Raw genomic sequence first — 19,760 nt, forward strand, 5'->3', positions numbered from 1 at the left:
TGCTATACAGACAATTTCTGCAAGATTTAAAAGTAAACAGCAAAAACAAAAAGCAGCAGTACTGTTACATCCATAAATATTTATTCCATATCATATGGCTTCAAAATTACAGCAACATTTCAGGTTTCACCCCTTAAAGGGACAGTCTACACCAGATTTTTTATTGTTTTAAAAGGTAGATAATCCCTTTATTACCCATTCCCAGTTTTGCATAACCAACACAGTTATATTAATACACTTTTTACCTCTGTGATTATCTTGTATCTAAGCCTCTGCAAACTGCCCCTTTATTTCAGTTCTATTGACAGACTTGCAGTTTAGCCAATCAGTGCCTGCTCCCAGATAACTTCACGTGCACGAGCACAGTGTTATCTATATGAAATACGTGAACTAACACACTCTAGTGGTGAAAAACTGTTAAAATGCACTCTGAAAGAGGTGGCCTTCAAGGTCTAAGAAATTAGCATATGAACCTCCTAGGTTAAGCTTTCAACTAAGAATACCAAGAGAACAAAGCAAAATTGGTGATAAAAGTAAATTGGAAAATTGTTTAAAATTACATGCTCTATCTGAATCATGAAAGTTTATTTTGGCCATAAGAGAAAAGGGTGAGTGTACTAAACTATATATTTTTATTTACAGCAAGTTTTGTGTATAGGTTTGTGCATACTTTATTTTTATTAATATCAATATGTGCTTTAAAAAAACAAAAACACATAGATCACGTGCTAACCTGACACTGCGTTGGACCAGTTTCTGGATTTCTGTCCGCGGCCTCAGAGCAGGCGGACAAGTTATAGAGCAGCAGTTCTTAGACCGCTGCTTCATAACTTCTGTTATTAAACAAGGGGCCTCAAGCTCCATACAGAGCTTGATAAATATGCCCCATAGGCACACACACATATATATATATTGATTGATTGATTGATTGATTGATTTATAAAATATTTTACCAGGAAGGATACATTGAGATTTCTCTCATTTTCAAGTATGTGCTGGGTCCACAAAACATTGCATTGATACAATAGGGTACAATAAAATACAGAAACAATATTAATACATAATATATGCAAACATTTAACATAGAACAGGTAGGAAATATTTAATCAACCATGACAGGTGCATTCTGTTTTGAGATATGTAGAGAGGGATCTCTTAAAGGATTTTAGGCTTGGGGAAGTTTTTAAAGTGTGCGGGAGGTCATTCCATAATTGTGGTGCTCTGTAGGAAAAGGAGGATCGAGCTGCTTTCTTTTTGTATTGAGGCAAGCTAAATAATGTGCTGTTATTGGATCAGAGGTTATAGGAGGTGGGAATAGCCGAGGAGAGCATTCTGCTCAGGTAGGGTGGGAGCTTCCCAGAAAGGCTCTTAAACACAAGGCTGGAAAGATGGAGGGTGCACCTGGATTCCAGCGCCAGCCAGTTTAGTTCTTTTAGCATGTCACAATGGTGGGTCCTGTAGTTACATTGCAGCACAAAGCGGCAGAACGAGTTATACAATGTATTACGTTTATTAAGGCGAGTTTGCGGTGCAGGGGCATATACTACATCCCCATAATCCATGATAGGCATCAGCATTTGCTGTACAATCTTTTCCTTCACTGTAGGGCTGAGGCAGGATTTGTTTCTGCACAGGGAACCTAGTTTTGGATAAAGTTTAGATGCAAGTTTTTCTATGTGGAGGCCAAAAGATAGATTGGGGTCTAACAATATACCTAAGTATTTGAAAGAGTAGACTGCGGTCAGTGTGCAATTGGATTTTGTTTTGATGCGTAAATGGGAATTTTGTAATTTGTGTAATTTAGGTCTCGTTCCAAAGATCATTGTGACAGTTTTGTCAGTGTTTAGGAAGAGTTTGTTTTTTGAGATCCACTTTTCTACCTCTGTGAACTGGTCTTGGAGCACTGCTTCAAGCTGCGGCAGATTGGAACTGTTTGCATAACACTTTCTATTCTAATGCCATGGCATATACAGTCACATGCTGTGTGTGTGTCTGTATGTGTGTGTGCGTGTTTATGCATGTGTGCATGTATATGTGTGTGTGTGTATGCGTGTGCATGTATATGTGTGTGTATGTATGTTTATGTGTGTGTGTCTGTATGCGTGTGTGTTCATGTATATGTGTATGTCTGTATGCATGTGTGAGCATGTATATGTGTGTGTCTGTATGTGTGTTAGTGTGTGTGTATGTATATGTGTGTGTGTCTGTATGCGTGTGTGTTCATGTATATGTGTGTGTCTGTATGTGTGTATGTTTATGCGTGTGTGTTCATGTATATGTGTGTGTCTGTATGTGTGTGTGTGTATGTTTGTGTGTGTGTGTGTTCATGTATATGTGTGTGTCTGTATGTGTGTGTGTGTGTGTATGTTTGTGTGTGTGTGTCTGTATGCGTGTGTGTGTGTGTGTCTGTATGCGTGTGTGTTCATGTATATGTGTGTGTGTCTGTATGCGTGTGTGTTCATGTATATGTGTGTTTCTGTATGCGTGTGTGTTCATGTATATGTGTGTGTGTGTGCGAATGTGTGTGCACACATAAATGTGTCTTGCATATTTTGGTATTCATAGGTTTATTTTCTAATTAGAATAACACAACATAAGAATACACCTCAACATTATTGATTTTACTTGCTGAAGTCTGGAGCTTTTTTACATACAAACATGTAGATACCAGAGCTTTATTAAAGCTTTATTAAAAGTATTCAATTGAGGTGTGTCCAGGCAGCTGCCATCATTGGCTCAGATTACAAGTGGAGCACTATTGATAGCATGCTAGGATTAGCGCACAAATTGATATTGGTAGAACTAATGTTTAGTACGGCCAAGATTCCTTTAGCTGGTCCTAAACTTTCAATGTATATTGTTACTGAGCTAAACAACGCTCATATTACAAGTTGAAAGTTATTCTTTGTGTTCAAGTTCAACAAATAAGAGTGATTGAAAAATTAGCGTGACTTGAGACCCGGGGGCCTATCTATCAAGCTCCGTATGGAGCTTGAAGCCCCGTGTTTCTGGCGAGCCTTCAGGCTCACCAGAAAGACCAGTTATGAACCAGTGGTCTAAATACCGCTGCTCCATAACCTGTCTGCCTGCTCTGAAGAGGCGGACAGACATCGCCGTAATTCAACCCGATTGAAGACGATCGGGTTTATTGACAACCCCCTGCTAGTGGCCGATTGGTCGCGAATCTTCAGGGGGCGGCGTTGCACCAGCAGTTCACAATAGCTGCTGGTGCAATGCTGAATGAGGAGAGCGTATTGTTCTCCGCATACAGCAAGGTCTGTCGGACATGATCCGCAATGTCGGATCATGTCCGACAGACCTTTCATAAATAGGCCCCCGGAAGTAAAGTGTTTAGGCTACAAAAAGTTTTGCAAAACACATGTAAAACCTATTAAAATAAAGTATACACTCATAGGGGCCTATCTATCAAGCTCTGAATGGAGCTTGATGCCCCGTGTTTCTGGCGAGCCTGCAGGCTCGCAAGAAACAGTGGTTATGAAGAAGCGGTCACAAAGACCGCTGCTCCATAACCTGTCCGCCTGCTCTCAGCAGGCGGACAGAGTCAGACATCGCCGGAAATCAACCCGATCGAGTACGATCGGGTTGATTGACACCCCCCTGCTGGTGGCCCATTGGCCGCGAGTCTGCAGGGGGCGGCGTTGCACCAGCAACTCTTGTGAGCTGCTGGTGCAATGCTGAATACTAGTATTCAGCGAGGTCTGGCGGACCTGATCCGCACTGTCTGATCAGGTCCGCCAGACTTTCTTAAATAGGGGCCATTATATTTTTATATATATATATATATATATATATACAGACGTACCTTGGAGATATTTTGCGGCTTTGGTTCCAGACCACCGCAATAAATATATATATAGAGTCACACTCATTTTTTTGTTTCCATTTGCATATAAAAGTTATATTTACACAATACTGTAGTCTATTAATTTTGCAATTGAATTATGTCTAAAAAAAAACAATGTAAATACCTTAATTAAAAAATACTTTATTGCTAAAAAATGCTAACCATCACCAGAGCCTTCAGTGAGTCATAATATTTTTAATGGTGGTATGCACATATAGGAGTGTATATATGTATATACATGTGTATTTATGTGTTTATATGTGTATATATGTATATACATGTGTATTTATGTGTTTATATGTGTATATATGTATATACATGTGTATTTATGTGTTTATATGTGTATATATGTATATACATGTGTATTTATGTGTTTATATGTGTATATATGTATATACATGTGTATTTATGTGTTTATATGTGTATATATGTTGTAAAAATGGAGCAATTGATTTGCTCAACACAGGGTTGCCACAAAGGGGCCTATTTAAGATGGTGCGAGCAGACATGATCCGATATAGCTGATCATGTCCACTGCACATCGATAAATGCCGACAGCATACGCTCTCGGCATTTATCATTGCACCAGCAGTTCTTGTGAACTGCTGGTGCAATACCGCCCCCTGCAGATTTGTGGCCAATCGGCCGCTAGCAGGGGGTGTCAATCAACCCGATCGTATTCGATCGGGTTGATTTCAGACGATTTCTGTCCACCCCCTCAGAGCAGGCGGATAGGTTATGGAGCAGAGGTTTTTAAACACGGGGCATCAAGCTCCATACAGAGCTTGATAAATATGCCCCAAAGCTTCAATCCATAAAAAGAGCACTATCTGTGAAGCGCAATAAAGTGAAGTGCAATAAACGAGGTATTCCTGTATATATATAGCTGGGAAAAAGTTAGAGACCACTGCAACTGGTTATACTATTTATAGAAATGTGTTTGAGTAAAATTAACATTTTTGTTTTATTCTTTAAAATACTAATAATATTCTTGCCTAATTCCAAATAAAAATATTGGGCTAGATTACAAGTGGAGCACTAACTAGTGTTTTCGCCAGAGCGCTAACTGCACTAGCGGTAAACATTTTGCTCAAGTCGGGTTGCGCTGGTATTACAAGTGAGTAAAAACGTATCGCTCCAGTGCTAACCCAAATCATACAAAAAGCAAAACTTAGAATATCCCCAGCGTGATAACCTACTGCCCCATAGAAGTCAATGGAGCCAAAAAAGTGAAAAGAAAAAACACCCTACTCGCGAGCTAACTCGAATCACCATAAGACCCCTACTGTAAAAACCCCTAAATCGCTACATAGCCCACCACAAAGTCCCCACTACAGTATTAACCCCTAATCTGCCACACCCTCACATTGCAGTTTAGACTACACTATTAAACCCTAAACCGTCAGCCCCTCACCGAAAGTAAAATACTACACTACTAACCAGTAAATCGTCAGCCCCCCACCGCAAAGTTAAATACTACACTATTAACCCCTAAACCGCCAGCCCACCACCGCAAGGTAACCCACTAACATCTAACACCCTTACCTAACAACCCCTAAATTAACCCAAAATAAACTAATCCTTCATTACATTACTATTAAAATAATCAATCCTAACATTACTATTAAGATAAAAAAAATCCAAACATTACTATTAAATAAAAAATCCTAACATTACCAAAAAAAAAATATATATATATTACAGTAAAAAAATAACACCATTACTAAACCAAACAAACTAACATTACAAAAAATAGCAAAGCAATTACCAAAATTAAATAGTGATTTATGCCTATTCTAATACCCAAATAAAAACTTTCTTCATTTAACTCTTTTGCTGCCAGATAAAAAACAAAGCAAAAAACTAATCTTAAAAAAAAAACAGCAAAAAAAAAAAAATACGACAACTAAACCCTAAGACGGTACTCATCAAAGATGATGGTGACGGTGCTACATCTTCATCCATCTTCTTATCCGGCGGCGGTCCATTTTCTAATCTTCATCCCGCCATGCGGTAACAGTGGCACTCATCTTCTGATCTTGAACACGGAGCTCCTCTTCATGTGGTCCCCAGCTGCACACTGAATTCAAATCAGCCAATAGAAATGCAAGGGCAACTCACATTCACAATTCAGTGTGCGGGTGGGGACCGCATGAAGAGGACCTCCATGTTCAAGATCAGAAGATGAGGACCACCGTTGCCGCAGCCGGGATAAAGATAAGAAGATGGACCAAGATGGACCACCGGATAAAAAGATGAATGAAGAAGTAGCGCCAATGCCATCATCTTGGTGAGTACGATCTTGGGCTTTAGTTTTTTTTTTGTTTTTTTTTAGATTAGGGTTTTTTTTTTTTTTATCTGGGCAGGAAAAGAGCTAAATGACATTTTAAGGGCAATGCCCAGCTAAATACCCTTTTCAGGGCACTTTTTAGATTATATTTTTTTAAGATAGTTTATTTTTATTTGGCGGGTAGGGGGTTAATGTTAGAAGGTTGTAAGATTTTTTTTCACAAAAAGAGCTGGATCACTTTACAGCAATGCTCTACAAAAGGCCCTTTTAAAGGGCTAATTGTCGTTTATTTTTAGAATAGTTTTTTGGGGGGGTGTTTTTTATTTTTATTTTGGGCCTGCTGATCAGTGAGTAAGGGGCTCCAACCAGGAGAGTATGTTTTGCCACATATATATTTGTCAATTACGAGGGGCTTAGTGAAGGTACTTACTGATTTTAGTATGGTTAATTATTGTAATAATGAAGGTGATCTTTAATTCTCACCATGTATCAATTGTCCTGTCTTTAATTAGGGGAAATGGATAGCAGTGGAAGGTAGTAACACAGTATTGAAGGTTGTTGACATTATTGCAAGCATGTCCGACGAATTGAGTCTCCAGCATTTAGAGATTCTGCTGGATGACTGCCTTTACTAGATCACGAGTGAGGTAGAAATTGACTACTTGTTGCAGACTTGTGTTTCCTTATTTGCAGCAATTTGGCAATTTCAAGAGCTTACTTTATTTTATTTAATACTTTAATCTAACCTTTGCTAGATGGATCTTCTAAAATAACTTGAACTTTCTAAACTGTAAATTCTGTGGCTCTCTCCTTAACATACAGCCAGATTACGAGTATTGCGTTATGAGCGGCTTACTACTAACTTGCAAGTTATTTCCACCTCTCACCTTTAATAGTGTTGCTATTACAGGTTTGCAAAAACCTGGCGTTAGCGGGCAGTATGGCACCTTTGAACTCCATACCACACACAAATACCAGCGCTGCTTTGAGCTGGTTTTACATGCTCGTGCACAATTTCCCCATACACATCAATTGGGAGAGCCGGCTAAGAAAAAGCCTAACACCTGCAATAAAGGAGCATAAAGCTCCGTAACGCAGCCCCATTGATTCCTATGGGGAAAGAAAAGTTATGTTTACACCTAACACCCTAACATAAACCCTGAGTCTAAACACCCCTAATCTGTCACCCCCAACATCGCCGACACCTACATTACACTTATTAACCCCTAATCTGCCGCCCCCGACATCGCCAACACCTACATTACACTTATTAACCCCTAATCTGCCGCCCCCGACATCGCCACCTACCTATACTTATTAACCCCTAATCTGCCGCCCCCAATGTCGCCGCCACCTACATAAATTTATTAACCCCTAATCTGCCACCCCCATGGTCGCCGCCACAACTATACTAAAGTTATTAACCCCTAAACTTCTGGCCTCCCACATCACTAACACTAAATAAATGTATTAACCCCTAACCCTAAGTCTAACCGTAACCCTAACATCCCTAACTTTAATATAATTAAAATAAATCTAAATTAAACCTACTATTATTACCTAAATAATACCTACTTAAGACTAAATACCTGTAAAATAAACCCTAAACTAGCTACAAAATAACTAATAGTTACATTGTAGCTATCTTAGGTTTTATTTTTATTTCACAGCTAAGTTTGTATTTATTTTAACTAGGTTATTAACTATTTACTAACTACCTAGTTAAAATAAATACAAATTTACCTGTAAAATAAAACCTAACCTGTCTTACACTAACACCTAACATTACACTACAATTAAATAAATTACATTAATTAAATACAATTAATTAAATTACAAAAAAAATAAACACTAAATTACACAAAATAAAAAAGAAATGATCAAATATTTAAACTAATTACACTGAATCTAATAGCCCTATCAAAATAAAAAGCCCCCCCCCCCCCTAAAAAAAAAAAAAAAAAAACCCTAGCCTAAACTAAACTGCCATTAAACCTTAAAAGGGCCTTCTGCTGGGCATTGTCCCAAAGAAATCAGCTCTTTTACCTGTAAAAAAAAATAAAAACAACCCCCCAACAGTAAAACCCACCACCCACACAAACAAACCCCCCAAATAAAATCCTATCTAAAAAACCTAAGCTCCCCATTGCCCTGAAAAGGGCATTTGGATAGGCATTGTCCTTAAAAGGGCATTTAGCTCTTTTTCTTTGCCCAAACCCCTAATCTAAAAATAAAACCCACCCAATAAACCCTTAAAAAAACCTAACACTAACCCCCTAAGATCCACTTACAGTTTTTGACGACCGGACATCCATCCTCATCAAGCCGGGAGAAGTCTTCATCCAAGAGGGCAGAAGTCCTCAATGAAACTGGGAGAAGTCTTCATCCAAGCAGCAAGAAATCATCCTCCAGACGGGCAGAAGTCTTCATCCAGATGGCATCTTTTATCTTCATCCTTCCGACGCGGAGCGGCTCCATCTTCAAGACATCCAGCGCGGAGCATCCTCTTCATACGTTCCCAGCCGTACACTGAAGATTCCTTTAAATGATGTCATCCAAGATGGCGTCCCTTGAATTCCGATTGACTGGGGGGATAGAAAACCTAAGCAATGTAATACTATCATATGTGTGTAAGTAAACAGAGGTCAGACACACTGTAGCCCTGGTAGTAATTGTAAGGACACGTAGGAACACGTAGGATTAACATTAAAATATATATATAGTCACAGTGCGAACTTTCCCTGAGGTGAAGGATACAACATATATCTACACCATTAGTCTGCCTTGCAAACAAGACTTGCAATTTTGATTATCCTCTACGGCTCTTCTGCTGATCCGCTGCTTTCTTAGGGTCTGGAAGTCATATAATACAGACATGGCGGCTTAAAAGAACATTAAATCGGATAAGACTTTCAAAGCCACAGCTATGGATACCTTCCTAAAGCAAGCTAAAGGGCTTGTCATAACAGAGACATTAGAGAATACAAAGGGTGAAGACTCTGTTTTATCTAGTAACTCTCAAGATGCCTTGGGAAACCTAACTGCTGTAACGAAAGCTGATCTACAGACATTAGTGTCCAAAGATGATATGGCCGCCAGCTTTGAAAGGCTAATACATTAAATTGATAGCCTCCATTCCTCAGTCACAACTAACCTGGCAGAGATCAAGAAAGACATATCTGAATTGGGAGACAGGGTTGAGGCGGTGGAGAATAACGAAGAGACATTGGTAGAGGATATCAATACAGCAACTGACTCCATCTCAAATCAGCAGCAACAACTTCAAGATCTCCAAGACAAGATGGAGGATCTTGAAAATAGAAATAGGAGGAAAAACATCAGACTCAGGGGTATCCCGGAGAGTGTAGAGGCTTCTGAGTTGTCCCCTTATCTGGCACAGCTTTTCAGAGCTATCACTGGGGATGAGGGAGATACGGATTTCTTGATGGAAAGGGCCAATAGGGCCTTGAAGTCGAAGCCAAAGGAAGGTCTCTCACCCAGAGATGTCATCGTCAAGATGCTAAGATTCACAGATAGGGAAACTATTATGTCAGCTTCTAGACAACACCCAACCTTCAAATTTCAGGGAAACATTATCCAATTTTATCAAGATTTATGCATACGCACTCTCCAGCGTAGATACGTCCTGCGTCCTCTTACCTCTCTCTTGAGAAAACACAAAATTCTATACAGATGGGGTTACCCCTTTGCCCTCCACATCTCTCACAACAGCAAATTGTTTACTCTCAAATCAGAACAAGATATTCCAGAGATCTGCAAGTACTTGAATATTGAGGAGCCAGAGATGCAACACAATTCTCCTTCCCTACATCAACCTGGACCCAAAGATCCAGGTCGACCAGGGTAACAAAAAAGAAACAATTCAAGACTTGAACTGAACTTTTGGGTAATGTTGTGAATGTTCCGTTGCGAGATGTGAACCCCACTGGCAGCCTGTGTCTGACCTTATTATAGATTCCACATTGTTTGATCTATTAGCCAGAATTTTCGTCACTATTTTGATATCCTGATTTATGAGGGAAATTGGTCTGTAGCTTGAGCATTGCTTTGGGTTCTTCCCTGGTTTTGGGATTACTACAATTTTTGCTTGAAGTAAATCTTTGGGTAAGGTATTACCTTCTAAAATATGATTTGCGAATTGTGTGAGATATGGAATCAGGGTACCCGCGAACAACTTGTAGTATTCACCGGGTAGACCATCCGGTCCTGGTGCTTTCCCTGGTTTGCGGTCTTTAATGACTTGGGCAACTTCGGTAAAGATAATTTTGATCTTGTGTAGAGGGACTGTGGACGACTTTTTTGCCATTGTATAATGTGCTGTAGTAGGATGCAAAAGAGTCAACTATCTCTTGGGGGTGAGATGTTGCTTTACCATCACTTTTGTGTAATGTGGGTATGGTCGCAGCCAAGTAATTGTCCCTAATTTTTCTAGCTAAATATTTGTCCGGTTTATTGGCGCACAGGAAGTAATTTGTTTTCAATTTATGGGCATATTTTACTGATTGATCATTAAGAATTGTGTTAAGCTGGGGTGTGGCTAGGCAGTGGCCATGGAAGGTTGCAATATCTGTGGCTCCTATAATGATCTGCTCAAACCGCCGATTTAAGCAGCGGCTCTGCAATATTTACTGACATATATTCCATATTTGACATGACAGAGAAAAACTGCAACAAACCATACTACATTTGCAGAGTTTATGACTTGTAGGACCCAGATCTGGTCCGTTGAGTTCTTAGGCGGCGGCCTTCGAATAGGATTTCAACTCCCCCCCCGTGCATCAGGGTTTAACAGTCTTTCATAGACTGCCTACTATACTAAAGAAGGGAACCTTCCTATCAGACATTCTGAATACTTATAAGAGTGTTGGAAGTGGAGGTATACAAGCACCGCTGCAAAATGGAGGCCCTAAACAGGTGAGAAGGCAAGATGGTGCGGATTATACGGGATCACTACCGGAGTCTAGAAATAGAACTATGTAAGCTCCTTTTGAATCCTGCAGCTACTGTGGCCCCACCATCTGTATGTAACTACAGAAATGCACCACCCCCGGTCAAGCCTGCCAGCAACAAGACCCATGAATGTTACAGATACACTGGTAACGACCGCTGCATACATATAGTTGAACCAGGACTTGCATTTATAGAACCAGATATGTCTACTACTTCCTGCCACCAGAAGGACGACACAAGCGTAGTTAATAAAGGATCCTTACCCACCCTGGACTCCCAATTGGAGGGACATGGAGCTGCGGAACCCCGGACCCGCGATGTGCAGCCTCCTGTACCAAAGCAGCTGATGAGAGCCGAACAGGAGAAGCAATCGGAGATGTTTACCGCTCTAACTTGGGTGACAGCTTACTTCAGAGAAGTGCCTGCGGCCGTTGCCGAGAGGCAGAGACAGACCAATAGTGGATTTGAATTTTCCAGCCTGCTCCTGCCTATCCATCCACTCTTGATTGCAATCGGAGCTGTAAGAAAAATGAGTGGAGAGCATATTGCCGACCTGGGACGCCATAATGAGGGCCCCCCACACTCAGCACTCCTCATTAGAGTGAGACCACGCCAAGCCGACCGACACGGAGTAGGCTGAATGACAACCAAAGTTTACCTCATTATTGGTTCTGCTGAGCTGGAGAGAAGTCAGGGTGAACTTTTAATACTAATATATGAGGACATTGTGAGAACTGTTATATGTGTAATGATTAATGAATAAGATGTTATATATATATGATGACTTTTAGTTGGAGGTTTTAATAGCAGCTTTAGATGGCTCAAACTGTCTCTTTTAAGCTCTCATATACACTATTTGCATCTATTGGTTCTAGGGGTTTTTGTTTTGTTTTGTTTTCTCTATAGTTTATTATATTTTCCACATGTTTTTTTATCTAGATAAGCTGTCCTTTGGTCATACTTGGTCTCTATGCTGTAATTTATTTTCTGTCTGACCCAAAATCCCTAGTCTAATCTATAGATATTGCATATCATTATACCTATTAGGTTGGGGGGTATGAATCTTATTATTTCATCTACCTATTATACGCATATTATCTGTTCATAATTCCAAACCTGTTTTTCCCTTTGGATGAAGTGTGTCAGAGTGATTCACTAGGAGGAGCTTGTAGTCCCTAGCCTTTAGGTCCACTCTGAGAAATAGGAATTCACAATTTTGCTTTATTTGGTCAAGTATGCTAATCCATATTTATATTATCAGTCGCTTGCTACACCCTTACTATAGGTTGAATATCTCCACATAAGCAGGACTAGAGAGGTTTAAACACTATAAAGTTAACCAACAAGGGACAATGTAGGTAATACGCTAGCTTAATACAGTCACTTATGACCAATAGGCTAATATACTAGTGAGCAGATTCCCACCATCTCATTTAAACCCCTTACCTGGGTCCAGCAATATAAAGTATGTCACATCACCCTATTTATGCCTTGAAATATCTTGAAACCACACAAAAAGTCAGCCTAAGTTTAACTCTCACATAAAATGTACATGGAATAGGACATTCTGTCTCATATCAAGCTCCTGACTTTTAAGCACTGGGAGTATAGATACATGAGGGGTCGTTCAAACTGTTCCTATTGCAAGGGTGTGCTGTCTGTGGCCGAGACACCAAAATATTATATTGAGGGCCCCTACTGTTAATATGGGTAATTATTAGTCTGTACATAAGTCAGTGTACTCTACTGAATTCTTATTCTCGCCACTGTCCTTAAAATAGTTGGTACACATTTAGGTGATGGGAAGTCACTTACTCTATTATATGGATATTGGTAATTATCTATTTGCTGGCCCTAGATTACTGCATATACTCTTACTTTTATGATATCTCCTTCACATCTCTTGGTACCTAGAGATAATGTTTGTTGTTAGCCCTCCCCAAATATATATCTTAAAATACTTGGCTACTGACATAGCATTCTTTTTATGCAAGATACTTTTACCATGCCCTATTTTGTGGAACCATATGATGTTTGTATGCGCTAAGATGTTTTGCTTTAATTCCTCCCCCAAATGCATTCTCTCAATTACTAGTAATGAGGGTTTCCTTCTCAATTTAATTTTCAACTAACTTGTTCAAATACTGTCCTGTGGGTCCAAAAGTGACCCTTTTATCCTTTTCCCCTACATGCCCCAGATATCTTCCTCTCTATAGTTTCAGCAGTCCAAGAGAGGCTGCTAGACTTTAACTGGGGTAATATGTGTTACACTTTATGCAATTATGAGGGGAACTTTTCTATACAATTAAAAAAAAATGGGGCTCAGTTATCTAGCATTTGTTATATTTGTTTATAGTCTAATCTTTGCGACTTGCCGCTTGACTGTTATGATTATGATGTACTCACTTATGTATACAGTACATAGCGGTCATGGTATTGTGTATTCTTTATTTTCCTTGACTATGGTTATTATTCTGTTCCTGAAGCAAATGATGCTTTCAATTGTATTTTCTTTATGCCTCAATAAAAAATATTTAAAAAAAAAAAAAAAGAATTGTGTTAAGCTGTAGTCTTTTTTGTTGTAGTTCTTTTAAGGTAGTTACAGCTAAGGTTAATCTGTGTTTTTCTAGAATCTCAATGTCCTTATTAAGACTAACAACAATGGAGTTAGTTTTCTTTTTTAATGTGGATTTCTCTTTGATTAGTATGACCCTGAGAACCATTTTGTGAGCAGCCCACACAGAAATTGGATTCTCCGTGGTACCTAAATTTATATTCCAGTATTCCCCCATAGCCTGTATCGTGTTTGTTTTTATTTGTGGGTCTCGAAGGCAAGGCGGGTCATAGGTCCATGTCTGAGTTCTATTGGTGTCCCGCCTTTAAGAAAAATCTGTGTGATAGAATGGTCTGACCATGTACAAATGTGAATGTTAGCAGATATCAGTAGTAGGCATAGAATCTGACTAATTAGAATATAGTCAATCTTAGAGTAGCTGTTGTGGGCTGCTGAGAAATACGTTGTATCAGTTGTAACCCCATACAGACATGTGTCAGTGAGTGTATGTGGCGAGAGCGAGTTTAAGATGTTATTGGCCGTTGTTCTCATCCTAGCCTGCTTTTTGGTGAGATGTATATTTGGTGTGTATTTAAGTGCCTGGAGGTCAATGTTAAGGTCTCCGGCTAGTATAATCCTCATTTGTGACCAACCTGTAAGTAGATGTGAAATATCACAGAAGAATACTTATTGCTTTTCATTCAGGGCATAGACATTGCAAACAGAATATCTACTCCCTGAATTTGGCCTTGAACTAACAAGTATCTACCTTCCTTATCCAAGATTGTTTTGGTGTGCATAAAGTGCAGCGAGGAATGGAGTAGTATTGACACCGCTCTTTTCTTCGAACCAGCAGTGGAATGGAAGTTTTGTTGGACCTCTCTGGAACAATACTTGGGGATATGTGGTCTAGTGAGATGGGTTTCCTGTGTGATAGAATGGTCTGACCATGTACAAATGTGAATGTTAGCAGATATCAGTAGTGGGCATTGAATCTGAGTAATTAGAATATAGTCAATCTTAGAGTAGCTGTTGTGGGCTGCTGAGAAATACATTGTATCAGTTGTAACCCCATACAGAGATTTCTATGTGTCAGTGAGTGTATGTGGCCAGAGCGAGTTTAAGATGTTATTGGCCGTTGTTCTCATCCTAGCCTGCTTTTTGGTGAGATATATATTTGGTGTGTATTTAAGTGCCTGGAGGTCAATGTTAAAGTCTCCGGCTAGTATAATCCTCATTTGTGACCAACCTGTAAGTAGATGTGAAATATCATGGAAGATTACGTATTGCTTTTCATTCGGGGCATAGACATTGCAAACAGAATATCTACTCCCTGAATTTGGCCCTGAACTATACACATATCAACACATTTTTTAGGATAATATATACCATTGTCAGGACTTCCATAGCCAAGTATTGAAAAAGACAAGGGTTCCGGAGTGGTCTGAGATTTTGACTAAAATCAAAAACACCTATGAGATGTATGAGTCCGCAGCTCACTTACAGAACACAGTGGACTCCTTAACCCCTTAACGACTGAGGACGTGCAGGGTACGTCCTCAGAAAAAAGGCAGTTAATGCCTGAGAACGTACCCTGCACGTCCTCAGTGTGGAAAGCAGCTGGAAGCGATCCTGCTCGCTTCCAGCTGCTTTCCGGTTATTGCAGTGATGCCTCGATATGGAGGCATCCTGCAATAACCTTTCACGGCCATCCGATGCAGAGAGAGCCACTCTGTGGCCCTCTCTGCACCGGACATCGATGGCCGGTATCGTTGGTGGGTGGGAGCCGGTATGGGAGGTGGGTGGCGGCCATCGATGGCCCTGGTCATGTGGAGGGGGGCGGGATCGTGGGCGGGGGAGTCCGGGGGCGCGCGCGGGCGTGCGCACGTGCACGAGGGGGCGGGGGCGGGCGCGTGCACGGGGAGGGAGCGGGTGGGAACCGCTACATTACGGAAAAAATGTGTCCCCAAAACACAAAGTGGGACAAATAAAAAAGCCCTTGTGTGATTTAGGTGGTGGGGGGTGGGGGGCGATTGAGCTACACTACAGAAATTAAAAAAAAATAATAATAAACATTTGATTGTTCAAAATGGGTACTGGCAGACAGCTGCCAGTACCCAAGATGGCCCCCAATAAGGCTGAGAGGGAGGCGTAGAGAGCTGTTTTGGGGGGGATCAGGGAGGTTGGGGGTTAAGGGGGGGATCCTAAACACAGCATATGTAAATATGCTTTTTTTTTTTCTTTAAAAAAAAAAACTTTTATTTTAGTACTGGCAGACTTTCTGCCAGTACTTAAGATGGCGGGGACAATTGTGGGGTGGGGGAGAGAAGGGAGCTGTTTGGGAGGGATCAGGGGGTGGGATGTGTCAGGTGGGAGGCTGATCTCTACACTAAAGCTAAAATTAACCCTGCAAGCTCCCTACAAACTACCTAATTAACCCCTTCACTGCTAGCCATAATACACGTGTGATGCGCAGCAGCATTTAGCGACTTTCTAATTACCATAAAGCAACGCCAAAGTCATATATGTCTGCTATTTCTGAACAAAGGGCATCCCAGAGAAGCATTTACAACCATTTGTGCCATAATTGCACAAGCTGTTTGTAAATAATTTCAGTGAGAAACCTAAAATTGTGAAAAAATTAACATTTTTTTTTACTTTGATCGCATTTGGCGGTGAAATGGTGGCATGAAATATACCAAAATGGGCCTAGATCAATACTTGGGGTTGTCTACTACACTACACTAAAGCTAAAATTAACCCTAGAAGCTCCCTACATGCTCCCTAATTAACCCCTTCAATGCTGGGCATAATACACGTATTGTGCGCAGTGGCATTTAGCAGCCTTCTAATTACCAAAAAGCAAAGCCAAAGCCATATATGTCTGCTATTTCTGAACAAAGGGGATCCCAGAGAAGCATTTACAACCATTTATTCTATAATTGCATAAGTTGTTTGTAAATAATTTCAGTGAGAAACCTAAAGTTTGTGAAAAAATTTGTGAAAAAGTGAACAATTTTTTTTATTTGATCGCATTTGGCGGTGAAATAGTGGCATGAAATATACCAAAATGGGCCTAGATCAATACTTTGGGATGTCTTCTAAAAAAAAATATATACATGTCAATAGATATTCAGGGATTCCTGAAAGATATTAGTGTCCCAATGTAACTAGCGCTAATTTTGAAAAAAAGTGGTTTGGAAATAGCAAAGTGCTACTTGTATTTATGGCCCTATAACTTGCAAAAAAAGCAAAGAAGATGTAAACATTGGGTATTTCTAAACTCAGGACAAAATTTAGAAACTATTTAGCATGGGTGTTTATTGGTGGTTGTAGATGTGTAACAGATTTTGGGGGTCAAAGTTAGAAAAAGTGTGTTTTTTTCCATTTTTCCTTCATATTTTATAATGTTTTTTATAGTAAATTATAAGATATGATGAAAATAATGGTATCTTTTGAAAGTCCATTTAATGGCGAGAAAAACGGTATATAATATGTGTGGGTACAGTAAATGAGTAAGAGGAAAATTACAGCTAAACACAAACACCGCAAAAATGTAAAAATAGCCTTGGTCCCAAACGGACAGAAAATGGAAAAGTGCTGCGGTCATTAAGGGGTTAAGTAAGATCTGGTTCTATTGGATGATGGAGGGCTGTAATAGCGACATTGACTAAATCTCACAGACTAGAGAGATCAGGGGACTGGACTCTATATGACATCTTACAAGGATTGAGGTATACACGAGCTAAAACAAGAGGAGGTGGGGGGATGTTGCAAACACATTGACATATGGTTTGTTATTGCTCTTTCTTTTTTGTTTTTGTTTTATATTAGTTTTACCTTATGTTCAAGAGTTGTAATGGATATAAAAGTTTAAAATATGTGTCACAATTGGAAGAATAACCACGTGTCTACCTTATACATGGGACTTTGTAAGACGTCTGTGAGACTATTGTTATGAAACACCTATGGTTGGGGTGGATGAATGTGGTATTGTCATTGTTATTTGTTTGTTTTGTTTTGCGCTCAATAAAAAATTATTTCAACTAAAAGGGCCTTTTGCGGGGCATTGCCCCAAAGATAACAGCTCATTTACATTTCAATTAAAAAATACAAACAACCCCCCAACAGTAAAACCCACCACCCACCCAAACCCCCCAAATTAAACCTATCTAAATAAACCTAAGCTATACCAATGGATGGGCATTGCCCTTACCCTAAGCTAAAAAAAAACCCACCCAAAAAACCATTAAAAAAAACCTAACACTAACCCCCGACGATCCACTTACAGTTATCGAAGTCCGGACATCCATCCTCATCCCGCCGCCGAAATCCTTATTCAAGCGGAAAGAAGTCTTCATCCAGACGGCATCTTCTATCTTCATCCGGCGCGGAGCGGGTCAATCTTCAAGATATCCGGCGCGGAGCATCCTCTTTTTACGGTCGCCGATGTAAACTGAAGGTTTCCTTTAAGTGACGTCATTCAATATGCAATTGCAATGCAATGTAAAAGAGCTGTTATCTTTGGGGCAATGCCCCGCAAAAGGCCCTTTTAAGGTTTAGTTTATTGTAGGCTAGGGGTTTTTTTTATTTTGGGGGGGCTTTTTATTTAAATTGATAGGGCTATTAGATTAGGAGTAATTCGGGTTTATTTTTGATAATGTTGTTTTTTATTTTTGTAATTTAGTGTTTTGTTTTGTTTTTTAATTTAGAAAATTGTGTTTTAATAATTTAAACTTGTAATAGCAGCGTTAGGGAAAAAGCAGCGTTATGGGCCATAACAATGCTTTTTTAATCATAACGCAAAACTCGTAATCTAGCTGAATGTTATTTAAAAATAAGCAAAACGATATATTGTTACAAAAACACTCCCAGATGGGCAGTATAAATAGATCATATACAAAACATTTATGCAAAGAAAAATCTAGTGTACAATGTCCTTTTAAAGGGATATGAAACAGCACCACTTTAGTAGAAGGAAAAAAAAAGGAAGCATAGATCAGTAAGTAACATAAAAGAAACAGATTGTGTTAAAAACAGCAAACAATTAAGGACTAGTAAGCGTTAACGACAATCAAGTTAAATCATTAGCACTCTTGTTCTTGTGCTCACTTTACAAGTTGAAAGTAGAAAGTTTTTGCTCAAGGAAAAACCTCAGGTGCGCTAACATCTGGAGGTCTTAAGTACCTGTCTTTATAAGAGCGTGCTACAAAACCCTTTTCTGCTGTGTATTGTGTCTGTGAAGACTTCCTTTGTGTCATATAAGCCACTGTTGATTCTATGAGAAGGTGAGTTGGTTGAATACTGGCGCATGGGCCCTCACAGCATTTGCGCATATGCGGAAGAAAAACAGTAATACTAGAAGCATTTTTGCTAACATAAGCATACTTCAAAAAAGCTTCAAGTAAAGTTTAAATTCTGACCTTTCTATTCCTTTAAATAGTTAGGGCTAGATTACAAGTGGATCGCTAAATTATCGCGTGCCTGCAAATTGGCAAATTTGCCCATTTCGAGTGCCATAGTGCAAGGTCAGGTTACCATAGTAACTAAAAAAATTTTAAGAAATCTGGCATTGGATGGAAACGTTAACACAAAGCTAACTTACACCTACAGGAAAAGGGCAACTGCACGCAATGCGCTAAATAACTCAATGGAAACCTGGTACTAAAATGGAGCCGTAAATTACTTTTAGCTGAGAGCAACTTCGGTAGCTTATGGCTCAATGGAAACGAGCCCTAAGTTGTTGTAAGTTGTATCAGAAAAGAGGTGAGTATTAATAACATTAAAGCATATATGTATTTGATTAGAATAGAAAGCCATTGAGATTTTCAGTATTTGTAAATATTTAGTAAATTATGGACTAAAGCAATAGGTATTTTTTTTACTATTTAAAATATAAAACACATCCGTACTTCTTACCATCATATTGAATTTTGTAAGAGGATAAGGGATCAGAAGCCAGAAGTGGGAGGGAGACGGCTAGAAAAACCTGCAATAGACAGGCTACTTTGTACTCTTCCTCCAAAGAGGAGCTTTCTGTCAAAGAAAAGAGAGATGATTAGAGAACAGGGCAAGACGTG

The 19,760-nt window shown here is 39.5% G+C and overlaps 1 protein-coding gene across 1 annotated transcript in view; it reads right to left on the bottom strand.

Moving 5' to 3' along the window:
* Positions 1-19,760, bottom strand: part of NCKAP1L (NCK associated protein 1 like) — a 605,812-nt gene that overhangs the window by 113,509 nt on the left and 472,543 nt on the right. The window contains exon 28 of the mRNA XM_053708267.1: positions 19,600-19,716. Within this exon, the coding sequence (XP_053564242.1) occupies positions 19,600-19,716 (117 nt within the window). The remainder of the gene's footprint in view (positions 1-19,599; positions 19,717-19,760) is intronic.

Source organism: Bombina bombina, chromosome 3 (assembly GCF_027579735.1).
Source record: "Bombina bombina isolate aBomBom1 chromosome 3, aBomBom1.pri, whole genome shotgun sequence".
In the NCBI taxonomy this organism is placed as follows: domain Eukaryota; kingdom Metazoa; phylum Chordata; class Amphibia; order Anura; family Bombinatoridae; genus Bombina; species Bombina bombina.